The 18,938-nt window shown below is 41.9% G+C and overlaps 1 protein-coding gene across 1 annotated transcript in view; it reads left to right on the top strand.

Moving 5' to 3' along the window:
• ADGRE3 (adhesion G protein-coupled receptor E3) overlaps window positions 1-14,070 on the top strand; it is a 41,595-nt gene extending 27,525 nt beyond the window's left edge. The window contains 9 exon segments of the mRNA XM_067730183.1: window positions 87-271; window positions 2,396-2,563; window positions 3,667-3,864; window positions 4,151-4,386; window positions 5,000-5,066; window positions 5,287-5,378; window positions 7,395-7,563; window positions 11,604-11,699; window positions 13,869-14,070. Coding sequence (XP_067586284.1) covers window positions 87-271; window positions 2,396-2,563; window positions 3,667-3,864; window positions 4,151-4,386; window positions 5,000-5,066; window positions 5,287-5,378; window positions 7,395-7,563; window positions 11,604-11,699; window positions 13,869-13,877 — 1,220 coding nt within the window. The 3' untranslated portion in view covers window positions 13,878-14,070.
• The last annotated feature ends 4,868 nt before the right edge of the window (window positions 14,071-18,938 follow it).

Below are 18,938 nucleotides of genomic sequence, written 5' to 3'. Positions count from 1 at the left end.
CATGGGAGTCTGTCAGGTATGGAGTGGGAAAGGGCAACAGAAGGAATGGTGGCACTTTTTAAGACTCCATTATTCTGTTTCCTCAGGTCCCAGCGCAGTTGCCTTTATTTCATACTCTTCTCTTGGAAACATCATAAATGCAACAGTTTTTGAAGAGGTGAATGAGAAAGATCAAGTTTACCTGAACTCCCAGGTAGTGAGTGCCGCTATTGGACCCCAAAGGAACACATCTCTCTCCCAGCCTGTGACTCTAAGTTTTCAGCACGTGCAGGTGGGTGAAAGCTACAGTTTGTACTTGCTTAGGTTTCATGGATGTTAGACCAAACAATTTTTAAATACTCCCAAGTCAATCATTCTGGACCTGCACTGTGCAACATCATAGCCAGGAGCCAACTACAGTTATTGAGCATTTGAAATATGGTGAGTCTGAACTGAGATTTTGAAGACTTAGTATTTCCAGGTTTAGATTCAGTATTTCCAGACTTTGAAGACTTAGTAAGAAAAACAATGTGTTAAGCATCTCAATAATTTTACACTGATTACATGTATTGATTTATATTGACATATTAAAAGATATTATTTTGAATATAGTGCTTTAAATAAAATATTTTATTAAAATTAATTTGACCTGTTTCTTTCCCTTTTTTTTTTTTTTTTTTTTTTTTTTTTCGGTACGCGGGCCTCTCACTGCTGCGGCCTCTCCCGTTGCGGAGCACAGGCTCCGGACGCGCAGGCCCAGCGGCCATGGCTCACGGGCCCAGCCGCTCCGCAGCATGTGAGATCTTCCCAGACCGGGGCTCGAACCCGTGTCCCCTGCATCGGCAGGCGGACTCTCAACCACTGCGCCACCAGGGAAGCCCTCTTTTCCTTTTTTAATGTGGTAGTAGAAATTTTCAAATTACATAAGTGACTCATATGATATTTCTCTTGGGCAGCATCATTCTAGTTCGTGGAATTTTTTTAATTGCCGGTACCTCCTACATCTGTGAAATTTGAACTGAGACATAGTTTTTATTCTTGCACAAAAGCCTGGAATTAATTATTAAGACTACATAATTCAATCAGAAGAAAAATTTTTATATAATTCATTGCCTTTTCCCATTCTCTGCCCAAACTCTTAAAGGCAAGAGGGTTAATAGCCAGACATAGTAACTGTTTAGAAAGTAAGAGTTGAAAGAAATCTTGCCGTTTTTTTGACAACATGGATGAACCTTGAAGACCTTATGGCCAAGTGAAATAAGTCAGACAGAGAAAGACAAATACTGACTGATCTCATATATATGTGGAATCTGTAAAAACAAACTCATAGAAACAAAGGACAGATGGGTGGTTGCCAGCGACAGAAGGTGGGAGAAAGAGGTAATCGTGATCAAATGTTACAAACTTCCAGTTATAAGATGAATAAGTTCTGGGGATGTAATGGAGAGAATAGTGACTCTAGTTAACTCTAGTTAACAATACTGTATGGTATATTTGAAAGTTGCTAAGAGAGTAGCTTTTAAAAGTTTTCACCACAAAATAAAAATTGTAAATATGTGAAGTGATGGATGTTAACTAACCTTGTTGTAATAATCATTTTGCAATATATACATATATCGAATCATTACATACACCTTAAACTTACACAATGTTATATGTCAATTAAATCTCAATAAGGCTGGAAAAAATAAATCAAACTTTTTTTAATTTTTAAGAAAATAAGAATTAAGTGGGAGAAGGTGAGGAAAGGTAGGTTTTCTCCATCTGATGCATAAAATCTAGGAATGGAATTTTTGATGTATGGCATGGAGCAATGGAAGTGGAGCAAGATATCTGGGGATGGTCCAGTGGATTATCAAAGGAGATACAGCCGCCAAATAGGATAGCATCCAACTCACATCCTTGGCCCGATCAAGTGTTGCTATGGACATCCTGGGGGCAAAAAAAAAAAAAAGAGAGATTGAAAACTAACTTTATTGTCTCCTGGTAATGTTTCTTCCCTACACTACCCCTGTCATTGTATGAGCAATTATTGTGTTGTAAGCGGTCAGGGCAGAATTGATGTGAAGACATTAGGGAAATTTGGCTTAGAGAGTATTTGGGAGAAAAATTTAAGTGAGCCTTATACTCTATTTTTATTTGACTCCCGTGTTGGAGGATCAAGTCCTGAAGCCAATGACATCTTGTAAAATTCTGGCTCCCAGAGAGAGGTGGGTTCATTTTCTGTTATGTGGAATCCCAATAGAGTTGGGACTACGCGGACAGGTTCCTGGTGGTCATCCTCTTCACTTAAAATAGAAATTACCTGATCTCTCCTAACCCATGGTGTCACCTCTTTGCACCCCACCAGCATAGACTGACACTCTGAGAGCAGTCCCTCCCAAGGAAGGACATGATGAGCCTGTTCTATTTTCAGATAAAGCCCAGTATCAAAAAGGTCTTCTGCGTCTACTGGAAAGGTACAAAGGAGGGCGGCCACTGGTCCACGGAGGGCTGTTTCCTGATACAAGCAAACAAGACTCACAGCATATGCAATGCCACTCACCTGTCCAGTTTCGCTGTCCTCATGGCCTTCGACACACAGGTATGATGTAAACATTGAATTCCTCAAGCTAATCCTTTTGGAGGCCCTGCTTAGGTGGCCATAAATGCTATAAGGAAAATTTTTAAAGAGCGTGTGTCTGGAGTGATTGCAGAAGTGTGCTACTTTAGATAACATGGTTAGAGGAGAATTAACTACTCAGGCTGAAATCTGAATATTAAGTCAGTGGGGTTACAATGTGGGTGAATCTCAAAAATATCATGCTGTGTGAAATAAGTTAGACACAGAGGCCCACATATTGTAGGATTCCAGTTATATGAAATGCCTAGAATAGGCAAATCCATAGAGACAGAACAAATTGATGGTTTCTAGGGGCTGGGAGAAGGGGAGAAGTGGGGGTAACTTCTTAATGGGCATGAGGTTTTATTTTGGGGTGATTCAAATGTTTTGGAACTAGAGAGAGGTGGTGGTTGCACAACACTGTGAATGTACTAAAAGTCACTAAATTGTACTGTGTAAAATGGTTAGTTTTATATTATTTGGATGTTACCTCAATGAAAAAAAAAAAGGTTTCAGGGAAGAACATCCCAAAAAGAGATACACGTATGTGTCAAGGTCCTGAGAGAGAACAAACTTGGTGTGTTCCAGAAATAAATGTGGTTGGAGCAGAGTGAATGAGAGGGAAGTGGAAAAGTTCAGGTTGGAGAAAAGGGCACAGGGAAAATGCATCAGACTTCAAATGCTACGGTCAGGAGTTTGGATTTCATTCAAATTACAATGGAAAGGCAAGAGAGAATTTGAATCAGGGATGCTGCATACTTATTAGAAGAAATCTCTGGCTCCTGGGTCAAGAATGGATGGTGGTGCAGCAGGAGTGGACTGGTAGAGAGATGATGGTGGTCAGGATTTGGGTGGCAGCAGCAAAGGTGGTGGGAGAAGGTCAGACTGGACACATATCCTAGACGAGGGGTCAGAGTACTGATAACATAGGCTGGGTGACAGCATACAGGAAGTCCTGCATCCCTCCCCTCCTTGCAGAGATGAAGGTGATCTGCCTATGTTGGGATGCCACATTCCAAGGGGTGGGGGAGTATAATCCCAGAGCAGGAAAGGGTGACTGTGATGTCCTCTCTGATGTGTCCCAGGAGAAGGATCCCACACTGACTGTGATCACCTATGTGGGGCTGAGCCTGTCTCTGCTGTGCCTCCTCCTGGCAGCCCTCACCTTCCTGTTGTGCAAAGCCATCCAGAGCACCAGCACTTCGCTCCACCTGCAGCTCTCACTCTGCCTCTTCCTGGCCCACCTGCTCTTCCTAACAGCCATCGATAGAACTGAGATCAAGGTACTTGTACTGTCGCAAAATACCCCTGCCCTGCCTCCAGTGTTTGTTGAGTTCATGGAGCCATGCTGCATTGGACACCTTAATAAAATAGCCTTGGGCCCCAGAGGGAGGTTGGGGGAGATGTACCAAGGTGAGTAGTGCTGCCGTTGATTATCAACCACCTTTACCTTCAATGACCTTGGTCTAATACCAGGTGTTCTGAACTCAATGTCAGTATAAAAGAGACGCCCTGGGGCCATGCTCCACCCTGACAATCCCTCCTGGTGACACCTTCCTCCTTCCCCAGGTGCTATGTGCCATCATTGCAGGTGCCTTGCACTATCTCTACCTGGCCTCCTTCACCTGGATGCTGCTGGAGGGCCTGTACCTCTTCCTCACTGCACGCAAACTGACGGTGGTCAACCACTCCAGTATCAACAGGTTCATGAAGAAGCTCATGTTCCCAGTGGGCTACGGAGTCCCGGCTGTGATCGTGACCATTTCCGCAGCATCCAGGCCTCATCTTTATGGAACACCTGATCAGTGAGCTTGACTCTCACCCTGTGCCATGGACATATTTGAGGGCAGTGTTAATAGTGATGATTGGGATATTCACATCAAATGCACTCTACTTTCTCCTTGAGTATAAGGGTTCTAATCTCTTTCCCAGTGAGGCAGGGAAAAATGATGTAAGAGGCTCTGGAAGGGGAGTTTTTTTTTTTTTTTTTTTTTTTGCAGTATGTGGGCCTCTCACTGTTGTGGCCTCTCCCGTTGCGGAGCACAGGCTCTGGACGCGCAGGCTCAACGGCCATGGCTCACGGGCCCTGGAAGGGGAGAATTTTGCAGTTAGGTCCCAACTTTATCTCTCCCATAATTTGTGACCTCAAGTCCTTAATTCTCAGTCCCCTCATTAGTGAAATGGGGATAATGGTCACCTCCATGGTCCCACCTTCAGAATACTAGTGTGAAAATTTAACAGGACTGTGCCTGTAAAATGTAGCAGTAACACATGGTAGTGAACAATTAAAGCCTTCATTGTCAGCTGACATTTTCAGGAGACATTGGAAAATTCTCTGTTAGGAAAAGGTGTCATTTCATATCCATTTCATGTGCTTTCTCTGATCTCTCTTTGCGTCCCTTTTCCCATTTTTCCCAGCTGCTGGCTCGACCTGAACCAGAAATTCATCTGGGCTTTCCTCGTCCCCGTCTGTGCCATTATCTGTGTGAGTGAATATGTGGCTCTGATGTTCCTGACCTAAGAAGAAGCACCAGACATGGGTGCAAGATAGCACAAGGGACATATATTTTCTCGGTTGTATGATTTGGTTTTTCCACCTGCTACCAATTCAAACCCATGTTCAGGGAGGTAGGAGTTGTGTACAATTTACAGTGGACATAGTACATCTTAACTTGTATTCTACATGGTCTGTGTCATTCCTGCAGGTGAATTTTGTATTTTTTATCTTGGTTCTTTGGATTTTGAAAAGAAAACTTTCCTCCCTCAACAGTGACGTGTCAACCATCCAGAATCTAAAGTAAGATGAAGCAAGTGGTATTTTCTAACCCTCTTTTCCTCTACTCACTTCCTACTGGTCCCTCCTACATATTGACACAGACATACACCCCACAGCCAGGCTCTAAGGACTAGCAAGACCACTACCATCTTCCACTATCACAATTAATGAGAAGCGGTATTCACTAGAGTACAGGCTAAATTTCTGTGACTCAAAAATGGGAGTGAAATAGAAGTTTATTTCATTCTCACGCCACAGGCCAGAGGTAAACAGTCCAGGGCTAATGGGAAGCTCGGCTCCACAGAGTGATCCAGGGACTCACGTTCTTTCTATTGTGTTGCCCCACCATCCCCTAGGATGTTGTCTTTATCAGTATCCCATATGCAGGAAGGAGTTGGCATGAAAGTTGCAAGTTCCACATTTGCTCATATCCCATTGGCTAGACCTTGGTCACATGGTGACACCTAGCTGCAAGGGAGCCTGGGAAATGTAGTCTCTAACTGGGTAGCCCTGTGTCCTTGATAAATCTCAAAAAGCGAAGCGATCTAACACTAAACGGAAGAAGAGGAGAATGGAAGAATACAGCTTTGGCCACACAGCACAAGAGGCAATAGGTTCAGGGAGGATTAGGTTAAAATATATTTTGTATAATACTATTTCAAAAAACTGGGAACTATGAGTATTTCTTTTATTTTTCAGCAACCATCTTTTTTTTTTTTTTTTTTTTTTTTTTTTTTTTTTTTGTGGTACACGGGCCTCTCACTGCTGTGACCTCTCTCATTGCAGAGCACAGGCTCTGGACACGCAGGCTCAGCGGCCGTGGCTCACGGGCCCAGCTGCTCCATGGCATGTGGGATCCTCCTGGACCAGGGCACAAACCTATGTCCCCTGCATTGGCAGGAGGACTCTCAACCACTGCACCACCAGGGAAGACCTCAGCATCCATCTTAATTGGACATGTAATTTGTTGAGGTTTTCATTGTAATCACAACAATAACACATTTGTTATTTGTTCATTACTTGTCAAAAGTTTTCAAAATATATAAAGTTAAAAGTGAAAGTTGCTTACTCCCTCTTTTCCTGCTACTTTTACCTCCCAGGGAATCCAGGGGTAACAAACTGCATGATATGATATGTCTGATATTTTCCCAGGACTTTTTCTGTGCATTTTCTGTAGAACAGACAGACTTACATACAATAGCATCACTACATAAATTGTTCCTCAACTAGCTTTTCTCACTTATGTAATATGATATTTTAAAATTAGGAATATATAGATACAAAAGTAGGGTGACCTTACATCTCAGTTTGCCTGGAATGGTTCCAGGTTATGTTTGTTGATGCATTGTAATTATTAAAAACACTCCTTTTTCATTGAAGCATAGTTGATTACAATGTTCTGTTAGTTTCAGGTGTACAAAAAAGTGATTCAGTTACACACATACATACGTATATTCTTTTTCAGATCCTTTTCCATTATAGGTTATTACAAGATATTGAATGTAGTTCCCCTGAATAGCACACATTTTGACCCCTCCATCTATAAATGATATATATAGAGAGAGATAAAGAGCTTTATCTTTGCAGTTTTAGAATGCTTTACGTATGTATGGTACTAATTTTGTTCTATATACTGTCCTAAATACTTTACATATGTTAAGGTCTCATTTAATCTTTGCAGCAACCCTATGAAATAGGAGTATTACAAAGATTAGGGAACTGAGTTACAGAAAAGTAGGGATTCCCTGGTGGTGTAGTGGTTAGGACTCAGCGCTTTCACTGCCATGGCCCAGGTTCGATCCCTAGTCAGGGAAATAAGATCTCCCAAGCCACATGATTTAAAAAAAACAAAAACAAAAACAAAAACAAAACACACGCCAGACAGTAACTTGCCCAAGGTCACACAGTTAGTTAGTGCTGCCTTGGATTTAAAGCCAGGCATTCTAGCTCCAGAGTCTTCACCGTTAACAACAATGCTGTAGAAGTATTCATGTCCATCATTAGCTTTTTTACATTATTGATTACTACTTCCCTCAGGATGCTGACACTCAAAGCAACAGCTCAGCTCTTCATCCTGGGATGCACATGGTGTCTGGGCGTCTTGCAGTTGGGCTCAGCTGCCCGTGTCATGGCCTACCTCTTCACCATCATCAACAGCCTTCAGGGTTTCTTCATTTTCTTGGTCTACTGCCTCCTCAGCCAGAAGGTAAACTGTGGCCTCTTTCTTTATTGTTTTAAAATTAAGAAACATTTGGAGATACATAGTTTAATAAACATTCAAATCCACATTCTCTAAATTTTCATAGGCACTTGTGAGTAGTGTGTAAACACTCCCTATATGTTCTCTACTGTGAGATGCTATTGATTGTAAGAAATATTAATTTATTAATGGCTTTCAGAAAGTAAATAATTGCTGCATCAAGGAAATACCATGTTTTTCTTCAACTATCCCATGCGTAATAGTCATCTATTGCCATGTAACAAACAACCTAAAAAATCTCAGTGGCTTAAACACAAATATTTACTTTTCTCATTCTGGAGTCTGCAGGTTGACTGGGGTTCAGCTGATCTTGGCTGGGCTCAGCTTGACCTGGCTCCAGGATGAAGATCACGTTCAGGTCTGTTCTTTGTGACCCTGAGGCTTGGGAGAAAAGGGAGCATCTCCCTAACATAAGTTCTTCTTATAACAATGGCAAAATCACAAGAAGGCAAGCTCTACTGAGCAAGGCCATTTCAAGGTGATTCTGTTTGCATCACCTCCACCAATATTTCATTGGCCAAATAAGATCCCATGTCCAAGCCCAAAGTCAATTGGAGAAAAACACTCCATTCACCACGAAGCTAAGACAGGGTGTAATGCTACTACAGAAGAGTGAATAACTGAGATCAATAAAGCAATCTACCACACCACTTAACATGAATTCTTAAACACATTTCCATGTGATGTATATCCTCTCTACTAATGTTTTAATAGCTCTATAATGAAATTACATAATAATATAGTTTTTCTAACATTTGATCATGAACATTTTCAAATATACGAAAAAGTTGAAAGAATTATGTAGTGAACATGCAATACCGATCACCTAGATTCTGTAAGTAACGTTGTGCTATGTTTGCTTAATCACATATCTGTCCATATACCTACCCTTCTATTCATCTACCCATCCATCCACATGTACAGCCAAAGAAAACTGTAAGCAACTCTTCTCAGTGGATGTATGCACTTGAGCGAGCACCATGCAAAAGACTTATTTGTACTCTTCCCCCAGTTCATCTCAGTGCCTGAGGCATCTCACAGTGTGAGCCTCCAGTTTTTCAAGATATATATTTTGTATTCAATATGGCTACTAAACACAAGCAAATTCATGTGTCTGCAGCTGAACAAAAGAAACAGTGTGCGTCTGACACTTGGGAAATACTGGCTGCTGTGGGCTTGTTGAGATAAATCTCTAAGATGGTTCCTTACTAAGGGGTGCTCAGGGGTAATATGAACTGCATGCTGGCTCTAGAAATGAACCCCAGGCAAGATGCTACCGTGCTGTATACTACTGAACCACGTTGACATACTTCTACTAAGATTTAGTTAAGTTATACTCATCTATAGAACAGGATACTATGCAACTATTAAATATAATGTAAAAGACTGAAACCCCAATGAAACTTGGATCTACATGATCCAGGCCAGGAGGTGCAATGGCCAAATAAAGATATTCCAGCAGCCAGAAGAAATACAAAATCACCCAAGTTCTTTATTTGTACTTCTCAAATACCATGAAGAAGACACATAGTCCAGCTGAGCTTTGTTGAGCTCGGCCACTAAGATTTTGAGGTCGTTTATTACTGCAGCAAAACATGTCCTGACTGATATACTTCTTCCTCTTCCTTCTCCTCTTCCTCCTCCCTCCTTCTCCTCCTCTTCCTCTTCTCTCTCTCTCTCTCTCTCTCTCTCTCTTCCTCGCGCGTGCGTGCGCACGCGTGCGCTCCTTCCTCTCTCCCTCTTTTCCTCACTCTGCATCCACACGCCCAAAGAACCAAACTAGGAAAGGAAGAACAGCTCCTCTGAGGGTAAGAGAGAGGAAGAAACTGAGCCGACAGAGCAGCCACTCCCTAGAGAACAAAGGATGAGCATAAGCATAGACCATTCAAATGTTAATTTTTGTCTGGGCACAAGAATACTTTATGACCGGAAGGATATTCAAAATATATTAGTGAATATATGTGGAATCTAAAATATGATACAAACGAACTTATTTACAAAACTGAAACAGACTCACAGACATAGAAAACAAACATTTTTACCAAAAAGGGAAAGGATGGGCAGGGAGGGATAAGTTAGGAGTTTGGGATTAGCAGACACAAATTATCATATATAAAATAGATTAAAAACGAGGACCTACTGTATAGCACAGGGAACTATATTCAATATCTTGTAATAAACCATGATGAAAAAAATGTGTAAAAGAATATATACATATGTATGTTTAAATGAATCACTTTGCTATACACCAGAAACTAACACAACATTGTAAACCAAATATACATCAATAAAATACATAATTTTTAAATTTTTAAAAATATATTAGTGAAAGAGTAAGTTTCAAAACATTGCTCCAGAAGGGTTCTATTTTGTTTATATAACATATATAAATATTCATTTCTTATGCTATGTTATCTAGTTATTCACGTGTGGGTAATGGTGTATATGGAAACACCACTTATTCTCAAGCAATTTTGCCACTCCCGGGGGGACATTTATCAATGTCTGGGGACACTTTTGATTGTCACAACTAGGGGAAAAGGTACTACTGACAATTAGTTGGTAGAGGCCAGAGTTACTGCTAAACATCCTACGGTTAATAAGATAGTCCCCACTACAAAGGATGATCCAACTCAAAATGTCAGTAGTGCCAAAGTTGGAAACCTTGGTGTAGCAAATGTTGTTGATGACTCTCTCATATCACTTTGGCATTATATTCTACATGCCCAGGGTTGCTTATTGTAAACACCTGTGACTCTGTGCCTGTGGGCTTCTTACTGCCCACAGGACATGCCTGCTTTATACACAGGGCAAGCTGGTGGTGCCAGAGAGTAATGGCCCTTGAGAGCAGCCATCAACCAATGACTGATGGGAGCTGGTAGATAGTTGCCCCAGCTCCCTTGTCCCTGAGGTGGGATGACTCTGAGGTGTGTCCTCTGTTGTCTCCAGAGCCCCCGAGTGGCACTGAACCCCAGATGTCCACAATGGAAAGGATTATGCATCCTTTACTAGCTGCCTTCCCTTCTCAATCTCACTTCCCCACTGATCTACTGGTGTTTCCTGGGATCACCCCTCGAAAGAACTCTTTGCACTAGAACCCTTGTCTCAAGGTCTGCCTCTGGGGGACCCCAAACCAAGACACATGGAAGGATACCACCAAAACATGATCAGTGATTTTTCGCTAGATTGAGCAACTATGTGTGACTTCTATTTTCTTCCTTTGCATATGCATATTTTGTTGAGTTTCTACAACAAATGAAAAAATTATTGTGATAAAGTATATATAACAAAATTTATCATTTTAACCATGCTTAAGTGTACAGATCAGTGGCATTAAATACATTCACATTGTCATGCAACAATCACCACCATCCATTCTAGAACTTTTTTTTTTTTTTTTTTTTTTTGCGGTATGCAGGCCTCTCACTGTTGTGGCCTCTCCCGTTGCGGAGCACAGGCTCCGGATGCACAGGCTCAGTGGCCATGGCTCACGGGCCCAGCCGCTCCGCGGCATGTGGGATCTTCCCAGACCCGGGCACGAACCCGTGCCCCCTGCATCGGCAGGCGGACTCTCAACCACTGCGCCACCAGGGAAGCCCCTAGAACTTTTTGATCATCCCAAACTGTACCCCTTAGGCAATAATGCCCCATTCTCCCCTGCCAAGCCCCTGGTAACCAGTATTCTACTTTGTCTCAATTAATTTGACTATTATAAGGATCTCATTCATGTGGAATCATACAATATTTGTCCTTTTGTGTCTGGCGCATATATTTCACTCAGTGTAATGTCTTCAAGGTTCACCCATGTTATAGCATGTGTCAGAATTTTATTCCTTTTTAAGGAATAAATAACATTCCATTGTATGCATATATCACATTTTGTAGGAAAAGTTTTTCATAATGTCTCTCTCGTCTTTCTCACTCACTGACTTTTCTCTTCTCCATTGTTAACAAAAACAATCCTAGCCTTTCCTTTGATGTTCCAGGTCCAAAAGTGGTTTGGTGAGATCATCAAATCTAAATCTGAGCCTGAGACTCATACACTTTCCAGCAGGTTTGGTCCTGACTCAAAACCCAGTGAGGTAAGAAGACTTGTGACTTATTCTAATGTTTTACCCCTTGACACCCCGAACTTCCTCTCCATGTCTTAGTACAAACTCCCTTTCTTGCAGGGTATGGAGAAGAGTTCTTTTCCTGATGACCTGATTTGCATTCCTCATTCCCATCATACTGTTTCTCAGTGACTCTTCCTTGCCCGCTAACAGTGCTTAAGCTGGCTGTTCAATATATTCCTGTCATTTAAAGTATGGGTACAGCACCACTACCATCTAATGTAGAATCCTTTAGCGGGAGACTTACAATCATAGACATAGCAGAGTGGTCATCATCCCCTGAACTCTCACTGTCTAAAGAGAGGTGGACTTGAGCCCCATGGAGTTAGTGGATACCACAGAAAGGATCCAGGAGAGGAACCCCACCCCAGATGCTCCACATACCTATAGAGGAGGAGTGCATGTGATAATGGGACCTTCCTGGGAGAGGAAATGGTCCTGTTAGAAAGGGAACCTCTCTGGAACTTGGTTGCTGGATTTTCGTCTGTTCTTCCATTGAGCTAACTCAGGACCAATGCACTGAGGAATAAGCTCCCAGTACTATCTGAGACTTCTCTCCACAGTTGTCCCCTAATTGCTCTTTTAGAAAAATGGGAGAATATACTTGTAAGAAACCATGTCACTAGATGAGCCAGATGGGCTCCAAAGCTCAAAATCCATAAAAATCCTCCCAATCTCATTTGGTTTTATGCCTTCCATGTACATGCCTACCACATCTGCTAGCCAAAGAGTCTTAGAATATGTTGTTTTTAAGCTAAACAAAACTGAGAAATTTCTGATACATTGTCTTCTACATTTCTTGAGAAAATATGGGATTTTCTTCAGCCGTGGAAATATTGAGGTCACTGAAGAAACATCTATTCCATACTGGAGGGAGGGAAAGGGAATTCATTCTAAATCTTTCCAAAATAACCAAGAGGAAAATGGAACCATTTTTAGGACAAAAGTTTTAGGACAGTCACGTCAGCTGATTGGAAAATTTTTTAATATATATTAAGCTTAATCATTCTCAATAAGAGTAAAATTGTGGTAGGTGCTAACCATTGGCTGTGACCTTTGAAACATTTCCCAGACAATCCAAAATAATAAAGCTGCCAGCACTCCAGCTACTGGTTTCCCACAATGAATAAGAAAGCTTTATTATTATTATTATTATTATTATTATTATTATTATTATTATTGTTTAACATTGTGGAACTTGAATGAGTATATCTTTTGAAAGGGAATTATATATTATATATTTATATATGATATATTATATATTTAAAATATATTTTATATGTAGCTGCATTTAAGAAATACATTTGCTTTAATTAAAAGAATTTCTGAAGCTTTTATTTTTTATGCACAGAGTATGAGTAAAAAGCTAACAAAACCCTCTGTCCTTTACAGACAAATTTGGTCTTGGGTTAACTTTCTAGCTCTGTTCCCCAGACATTTGATAACATTGGAAGGTCAGCTGTATAACCAGGGAATACTGTTTATGGGAAAAGTCATATGCTTGACTGGGTGGGAAATTCTGTGAATGAACCATAAATACCAGGAAGGAAGGCATAGCTTTGGACTTCCTGCATACAGTGACTCTTATAACTGAGTCAGGAATTCCTATCCTCATGGGCTGTTGTACAAGATATTTGTTCCTCTGGGGGGCCTGAGGCATCTAAACCAAGCTGGAGCTTGTAGGGGGCAAAGAGAGTATTTGTTGAGTTCTACAATGTGTAAGACACTATGGTAGGCAGTGGATGTACAAAAAGCAATAAGACCAACACAGTACCTGCCTTCAAGGAGCTTAGAGTCTAGCCTTTCTTTATGGACAAAAACCAACATCCAGGGGGCTGAAATTCTAGAGTAGGATACTATATCCAAACTTTTTTTCAAAAAAAGAATTCTTCAACCTGGATTTTTGAGAAGTCCTCCCACTGTAAGCTAAAGAAGGCCACACCTTTCCTAGGATTCCAAAATGCTAGGATATCATGCCATCATTGCCTGCTGGATGGAGATTTCTGGCTTTAACCCACTCCTGCTGTTTCTTTCTGTTTTGTTGTCATTCATTCGTTCGTTCGTTTGTTTGTTTGTTTGTTCTATCCTTACATCTACCTTTAATCTAAACGTCTTGTTGGGGGGGGGCATGTTTTCCAGGACAAGTGAAAATACTAAAACTAGAACATTCAGCTCCTCATGGAAAGCCATACATGTGGATCTGGTTGGCATCATAAAGAATGAAGGTGGGGACAAGAAGAATCATTATACATGTCATTCCTGGAGAGGAAATGCTTAACCTTTACTTCCTGAAGTGTTTGTTCTGCATAATGTGCTCTCAATAAATGTGTATTCAATTGGACTTCTCTTCACTGATGTGTTCAATCCATGCTTGTTCCTGGATACACAAATCATGACCATTGCAAATATTCCCTGGACTTTTTGTAAATAAAAAAGCCCTTTTCAAGGCCTTTTTTCAGTTTCTTACTCTCTCTCCTCCTAAACTTGCTCTAAACTATGAGTTTAAACTAAACGAGTTTAAACTCATTGAGTCCCTCAAACCATCAGCTTCTTCCAAACCATCATCTTTACCTCCTCTCTTATCCAGGCTAAATCTCGTGATCAACGATGTCAAATGATCCTCTCCCATGCTCTCAACACCATTGCTTCCTCATTCTGATTCTACATTTAGCTGGGAATACCCAAATCCAGGACTGATCCAATCATGGCAGGCACTGTGGATTGTCTACTCAGCAGCCATCACCACCATCACATGTTCCTTGTTGACAGAACCTTGATTGTTTTCATATTGGGGATAGCACTGTACCTGGGTCCAGAGGTCCATTGAGATTGGTCTCAGCCCAGTGATTCTCAACTGGAGGTGATTTATCCCCACCATTAGGGACATTTGGCAATGTCTAGAGACATTTTTGGTTGTCATGACTGGGGCAAGGGGGGATGCTACTGACACCGAAGTGACAGATGCCAGGGATGCTGTTGAATATCCTACAATACACAAGACAGCCCCCACACATACAGCAAAGAACTGTCCATCCCTAAATATCAGTAGTTCTGAGGTTGAGAAACCTCCCAAACCATTTGCGATGGGCATTTGGATCAATTCTACCCACTGAGATATAAGAAACACCTACTGGAACATATATTCTGTCCTTGATAAAAACAAATACAAATTCAAGAAGAGCTTGCCGATTACTTCCTAGTTTTAGCTGCTATCATATAATAATATGAGGCTTGGAGAGAAGATATCATGGAAATACTAAGGGTGGAAGAGTGAAAAGACAGAAATAATCTGGGCTTTTATGACACTGTTGGGTTGCTGAACCAACCCTTGAACTTTTTCATATGTAAGACAAATAAACTCCTTTTGTTAAGCCAGTTGGGTCAGGTTATCTGTTACTTGCAGTCCAAAGCATCCTTCCTTATGAACCAATCATGTCTCTTCTCTGCTCCCCATCAAGGCAGTGAGCTCTCAGAATCACTCAGCTAGGAGCCAATACAAATGTGTGTTTTCTGGTCTAAACAAGACCTTCCAGGCTACCTGGAACTCACTCTTCCTCTCCCTGGTCAACTTCCCCACATGGAGAGTTTTAGTTTTTCAGTTCTTTCCCCAATCTGCATCCTCTTTCTCTATATAAGATAGAAGACTGTCTCCTACTTCACAGAGAAAATAAACACCAGCTTATGAAAACTCCCTCAACTTTCTGACATCCCTTACAATTATACCCACATCCACACTCATCCTTGATTCCTTCCCCCACTGATTCTCATCATCTCCTCCATTCTTCCACAATGGCAGAGAGGGTCCCTCTTCTTGTTTGAAACTAACCTCCACCGCTGTGCTTTGGATCTTGTCTCCTCCTGCCTCTTTGGGGACCTTTCTCCATTGATTATCTCCTCTCTCTCCTGAGTCTTCCATCTCTCTCACATCCTCACATTCCTCAGTGGCATTTAAATATGCTAAAGATGGATGAGCGGGACTTTCCTGGTGGTCCAGTGGTTAAGAATTCACCTTCCAATGCAGCAGACACGGGTTCGATCCCTGGTCGGGGAACTGAGATCCCACATGCTGCAGGGCAACTAAGCCCACGTTTGCAGCTACTGAGCCTGCGTACTCTGGAGCCCATGCACCACAACTAGAGAGCTTGCATGCTACAACTACTGAGACTGCGCACTCTAGAGCCCGCGCACCACGACTAGAGAGAAGAGCCTGTGTGGCAACAAAGAGCCCATGCACCACAAAGAAAGATCCCGCATGCCACAACTAAGACCCAACACAGCCAAATAAATAAATAGATAAATAAATAAATACTTTTTTTAAAAATAGAGGAGCAAACTTTTTCTGTAAAGGGCCAGGTATTTTAGACTTTTCAGGCTAGATATAGTGATAGATAGGAAGATAGGTGATAGATAGACAGACAGACATAAATACATTTGTGTGATATGTGTGTAAAGGGATATATGTGTATATCACTTTAGAAATACAAAAACCATCCCTAGCTCACTGGCCATACAAAAACAGGCTGCAGGAAGGATTTGAGACACACACACACAATGCTATAGTTTGCTGGCCCCCATGATAAAGAAAGAGAGATGGCAGATTCTAGGAAAATGGCCATCTGCACACATCTCAGTTCCCCTCCACGCTCTACCTTAATATATCTGCCTCTTTGAACCAAAAGTCTGCTGGGACCCATGGCAGCTGGGTGGGCATGAGAGTGATATCTCTGGGGGGAATCCCCAAAGGGAAATCTGGGGTTGAAATGTCTCCCCTAGGCACCAGGTGGAAAGTTCCAAGGTAAGCTGAAGAATGCTCTGGGTGGAAGTCAGACAGTTCATCCTATGAAGAGTCTGATCCACCAGGGTCCACAGACATCCTGGGATAAGGTCAGCATCACTCCTGTGTGTGTGTGTGTCTGATTCATCTGGCTCCCAAGGACTCCAAAAGGAGCTCTGCTCCTGAATCTAGAAGAAAGCAAGGAGATTGGGGAGCAAGGAGGCACCTCTGCACACCTGCCTAGTGCACACATAGACCCCTGCAGGGAAGAATCCATCTCCTTTCATCACTTGGGAAACTGTCACCACTTAGAGTTCTCAACCCCCACATCTGAGCCCCAAAGAAAAATGACAGCCCGTGAGAGGCCCCCAACAGCCAAAAAGAGGATGGTCCAACATAATTGTCACCCAGGAAAATCGAGCTGCTGGAGTAGACAGACAACAACTTTAAACAAGAATAATAAAAAAGAAGAATGCAAGGAGGTTCAAGTACAGCACCAAAACATTCTATGGAACCAAATAAAAAGGGAATAAATAAAAAGATGAATTTTACTGGATGAATTAAAGAAGAGGATGAGACAAATTAGTGAGTTAGAAGACCATGTGGAAGAAATATCTCAAAAAAAAAAGAAAAAAACAGAGCAAAAAAAATGCCAAAAGATGAAAATCATGAAGGAAAATGATCAGTCTTGGAGACCCAGGAGATCTACTATGGGAATAGTTGGGGGTAGAGGTTGGAAGAGTAGGGAGGAAGTATGTTCAGGTCTCTTCCACCCCAGAAGTTCCCCCTGCTACAATAACCATTCTATCTACTTCTCTTCATAGCCAAAATTCTAGAAAATTTGTTTACACCCTGCTGTGCCCACTTCCTCCCACCCTTCACTGCTCAGCCCACCGCAGTCTGATTTCTGCTTCCAACACACCCAAGAATGACTCAATGTCCCAAATACTTCCTCAGTGCTAAGTTCACTGATGGCTTCTCAGTCTTTCCTAACTTGACCTTTGGGTCACATTTCACTCTGTTGGTCCTCCTTTCTTCTCTTTTTTGACAATCAAGTATTTTTAGGTATTTTTTCCAACTTTATTGAGATATAATTAACAAACAAAATTTGTATATATTTAAGGTGTACAACATGATGATTTTATCTATGTATGCATTATCCCCTTTCCTTCTTGAAGCATTCTCTTCTCCTGGCTTCTCTAACACCACACTGTCCTCCTATAAGGGTGGTCAACTCATCCCAGTTCGCCCTGGACTTTCCCAGATTTGGCACTAAAAGTCCTGCATCCCAGAAACCCCTCCATCCCAGGAAAACCAGAATCATATTGCAATCTCATCTTCTCCTGTCCCATAGTGTCTTAGTTTGGGTTCCCCCAGGAGCAAATTCTGAAACAAGGATTCTAATGCAAGTAGTTTATTTTGGAGGTGATCCCGGTGAACACCAGCAGGGTTGCAAAGAAGTGAATCAGGGGAAGAAAGGAAGCCAATACAAGATGGGAGCTTAATCCCAGCAGGGACCTCTGGGCAATCACTTGGGACCTGCATCTCAGACTCATCTCACCTGAGGGATGAGGGAGCTGGGGCATGGGTATACCAAGTTCAGGCTTTGGTCGAGGATTGTTCCGGGAAGCATTTTCCCCCTGATTCTTCTCACCTGCCTTTTGCCAGATAAGGTGTTTTTCCAGTGGCAGCTGCTGGCCAACAGAAGTCACTGAAAATGTGAGGACTAAGGATATAAGCAGGGCATGACCACATCTGCTACATACAAGATTCTATCCTTGACCCAAGAGACGTTCTTAGAACTTGGCAGGAGTTCATGAACCACCTAAATTTAACTGTGTTGTTAGCATAAGTACTTTTTCTTCCCCATCTCTAGTAACGATAACTCCTTCTTTCCTGCTAATGAAGCGGAAAACCTGGAGTCATTCTTTAGGCTTCTCTTTCTCTCACACCCGACATCCAATTCATCAGCAAATCTCACTCGCTGTATCTTCAAAATAGATCTAGAATTCTTCCTGCCTTCACAATTAGCTCCCTGGTCCCCATCATCCCTCACCTGCATTATTGTAATAGCCCCAGGAGAGCCACAGAGATGATTTATCAACAGACTCAGAATCCAACTCCTGCTCTCCTACCTCAGTCCAGGATGTCTGTTCTATCATATCATGTTGTTCCTTTCCTATAACTGTGGGCTGAGGCAAGAGCCACAGGGTTAGAGTTTTCAGAGATAATTCAGGTTTACGGACAGTCCCTTGAATGGCAGCAGGTGCTACAGAGAGAGATCAACCACTGGAGGCACAGACTGAGTCCAAATACCATCTCTGCCACTTATCCACTAAATGACAATGGACAGGCCATGAGACCCCTCTGGGCCTCAGTTTTCCCAGCTATGAAATGGGGTTGGTAATTATTCCAACCTCACAAAATCATCATGA

This window comes from Pseudorca crassidens, chromosome 3 (assembly GCF_039906515.1).
Source record: "Pseudorca crassidens isolate mPseCra1 chromosome 3, mPseCra1.hap1, whole genome shotgun sequence".
Lineage (NCBI taxonomy): Eukaryota > Metazoa > Chordata > Mammalia > Artiodactyla > Delphinidae > Pseudorca > Pseudorca crassidens.
Note: the sequence above shows the minus strand (reverse complement) of the source record. Positions and strands in the feature narration are given on the sequence as shown.